General features: G+C 41.1%; 1 protein-coding gene across 1 annotated transcript; it reads left to right on the forward strand.

The window, feature by feature from the left end:
- The first annotated feature begins 575 nt into the window (after nt 1–575).
- LOC111594315 (probable isocitrate dehydrogenase [NAD] subunit alpha, mitochondrial) lies at nt 576–1,978 on the forward strand. Its single transcript, XM_023307557.2, has one exon. It carries the CDS (start codon nt 638–640, stop codon nt 1,856–1,858), a length of 1,221 nt encoding a protein of 406 aa, XP_023163325.2. The 5' UTR covers nt 576–637; the 3' UTR covers nt 1,859–1,978.
- The last annotated feature ends 554 nt before the right edge of the window (nt 1,979–2,532 follow it).

The raw sequence follows: 2,532 nt of genomic DNA on the forward strand, positions 1-2,532 counted from the left end.
AGTCAGTTCACAGTCTTTAGCTAAGAGTGATACTATTTCCGAGAGCTCGAACTCAGCAGTTGTTTGAGACCTCAATTGCTTTTGAACGTTGAAATATTTTACAAGATTTGCCATTTTATCAAGTCTCCTTTAGTGTTTAATATAAATTAAAAATACTGATTTAGTTGCTAATAATTAACGCAAGTTTAATCGTGACATCTGAATGCCGTTTTGCTTCATACATACTTGATAAGAATGACATTCTGCTTCACACATAATGCATGGCATGAATATAGCTTTAAATAAAACTAGAAGTGATGCAATATCTTAAATCATATTCACTTTCGTGCACTTTCTTTTGCTATATATGTAGAGAGCTTGGCTAAAACCTTCGCTGTCTATTCAGATGAAAATGTAACTACAATTAGATAAATCTATTTGATTAATTAATTTTTTATATCATTTCGGAGTGCATTTCGAAGTGCATTTCGAAGTGCATTTCGAATGCATTTGGGGCATAAAATCGCTTATTGATACGGATCAGGAATATATACGGAAATATTATGAAATATATATATACGGAAATATATAGAAACTCTTAATTTATTTTTCTTATATTTATTGGCTGTCATTTTAGAAAAATAAACAAAATTTTAAAATGTACCCCATGCGATGCTTTCGACAAGCTGGCCGAAGTTGTAAGCAATTGGTGCGGCTCTGCAGTCAGAAGGGCAGCGAAGAGTCCAAAAAATGCGCTAACCTAAGAGCGGGTAACATCTGCAGAGATTCCATAAAGAAGGATGACAAGGGCGACAAGGGCGACACGGGCGACAAGTGCGACAAGGGCGACAAGGATTCCAAAGATGCCAAGGATGCCAAGGAAAGTAAGGACAATGGTCAACATAAGGTTACGCTGCTGGAAGGCGATGGCGTGGGCAAAGAGCTGATCTCGTCTCTGAAGACGGTCTTCGAGGCGGCTCAAGTGCCAGTGGAATGGGATGTGGTTGACTGCTACATGGTGGATGGCAAGATTAACCCGAAGCTATTGGAGTCTCTGAAGCGCAACAAGGTTGGCATCAAGGGACCCATTGAAATCAGAGACTTGAAGCATCTGTGGAAAGCGTTCGGACTGTATGCCTACGTGACTCTATGCCGCAACCTAAAAGGTCAACAATCGCGCTATGGTGCGTTGGACTGTGTCGTCATACGCGATGTTATGGAGGGAGAGTATTCCGGTATCGAGCACAGCGTTGTGCCGGGAATATTCCAGTCTATCAAAGTAAGCACATCGGCTGGCTCCAATCGCATTGCACGCTTCGTATTTCGTTATGCGATGGAGCACAAGCGTAGGAAGATCACTGTGGCACACAAGGCCAACATAATGAAGCTTACGGATGGCAACTTTCTGAGCTCGATGCGCACCGAAGCGCAAAAGCATCTGGATAAGGTGAAGTTTGAGGAGCGCTATATGGATACGACTTGCCTGAATCTGGTCATGCACCCGGAACAGAACGATGTACTTGTCTCGTCCAGCATGTACGGCGATGTACTTATCGTAATGGCCTCCAGCATTAGTGGCGGTAAGGCGCTGTGCCCCAGCTTCTACGTTAGCAAAAAAGGGCTGCTCTACGATACGCTGCTGAAGCCCACGCGCGACATAGCTGGCATGGATCTGATCAATCCCACAGGCATGCTGCTCTCAGCATCGCAAATGCTAACTCATCTAAAACTGGACTCGTATGCGGCTACCATTCGCTGTGCGGTGGAACAGCTCTACAAGGAGACGGACATACGCACCACGGAGCTAGGCGGCAGCTCCAAGTGCTCGGACGTTACTCAGGCAGTCTGTCAGTTTATTTCGGATGCGAAAAAAAGATAGCTTTTTTACATTTATATTTATTTATATTTATTGCATAATGGCTACAAGATTACAAGGCATACCTAATTGAAAATTATGTAATTTATAAATAGTATTCATCAATACTAAAACACTCAAAATTAAATAGCTAAGCAAATGTTGTTGAATATCATCAAATGGGATCAGTTTCTAAAAAGGCTTGTGAACCTTTCATACGGACTCGCAACGGACTCGCAGCGCATGGGAAATGGAAGTAGAGAAAAAGGAAATCCATGCAGAGATAGAAAGAGGAAAGTGCAGAGTGGAAAACACGAAGACAGAGAGTTACTGACTATCTGCATCATTTCCTTCTTCACTCTCTCACTGTTTCTCTCTCTCTCTCTATATATATCTTCCTGTATCTCTATTTCTCCCTTACTCTTGTCTATTCCTCCATTTACCTCTCTGCCACTTCTCCATATAAAAATAAAAATAATATAGCTTAATGTAATATAAATATAACTTACTTTCCTTAATATCTCCATATTATAATATTAATATATTAGTACTAGTTTCGAATGAGCACAGTTTTGGGAGCATCAGCTCTGCATAATATTTACGTAGTTTTAGTATTTTTCAAAGAGTTGGCGAAAAGTTTTGGCTGCCACGTGTGGGACATAACGATAACTGGCTTCTAGTTAGATGTGAAAACAAGC

This window comes from Drosophila hydei, unplaced genomic scaffold, assembly GCF_003285905.1.
Source record: "Drosophila hydei strain 15085-1641.00,03,60 unplaced genomic scaffold, DhydRS2 tig00008130-arrow-arrow-pilon, whole genome shotgun sequence".
NCBI lineage: Eukaryota > Metazoa > Arthropoda > Insecta > Diptera > Drosophilidae > Drosophila > Drosophila hydei.

Excerpts from the sequence above, each read along its gene's own strand:
- LOC111594315 (XM_023307557.2), top strand. The coding sequence starts at position 638 with ATGTACCCCATGCGATGCTTTCGACAAGCTGGCCGAAGTTGTAAGCAA.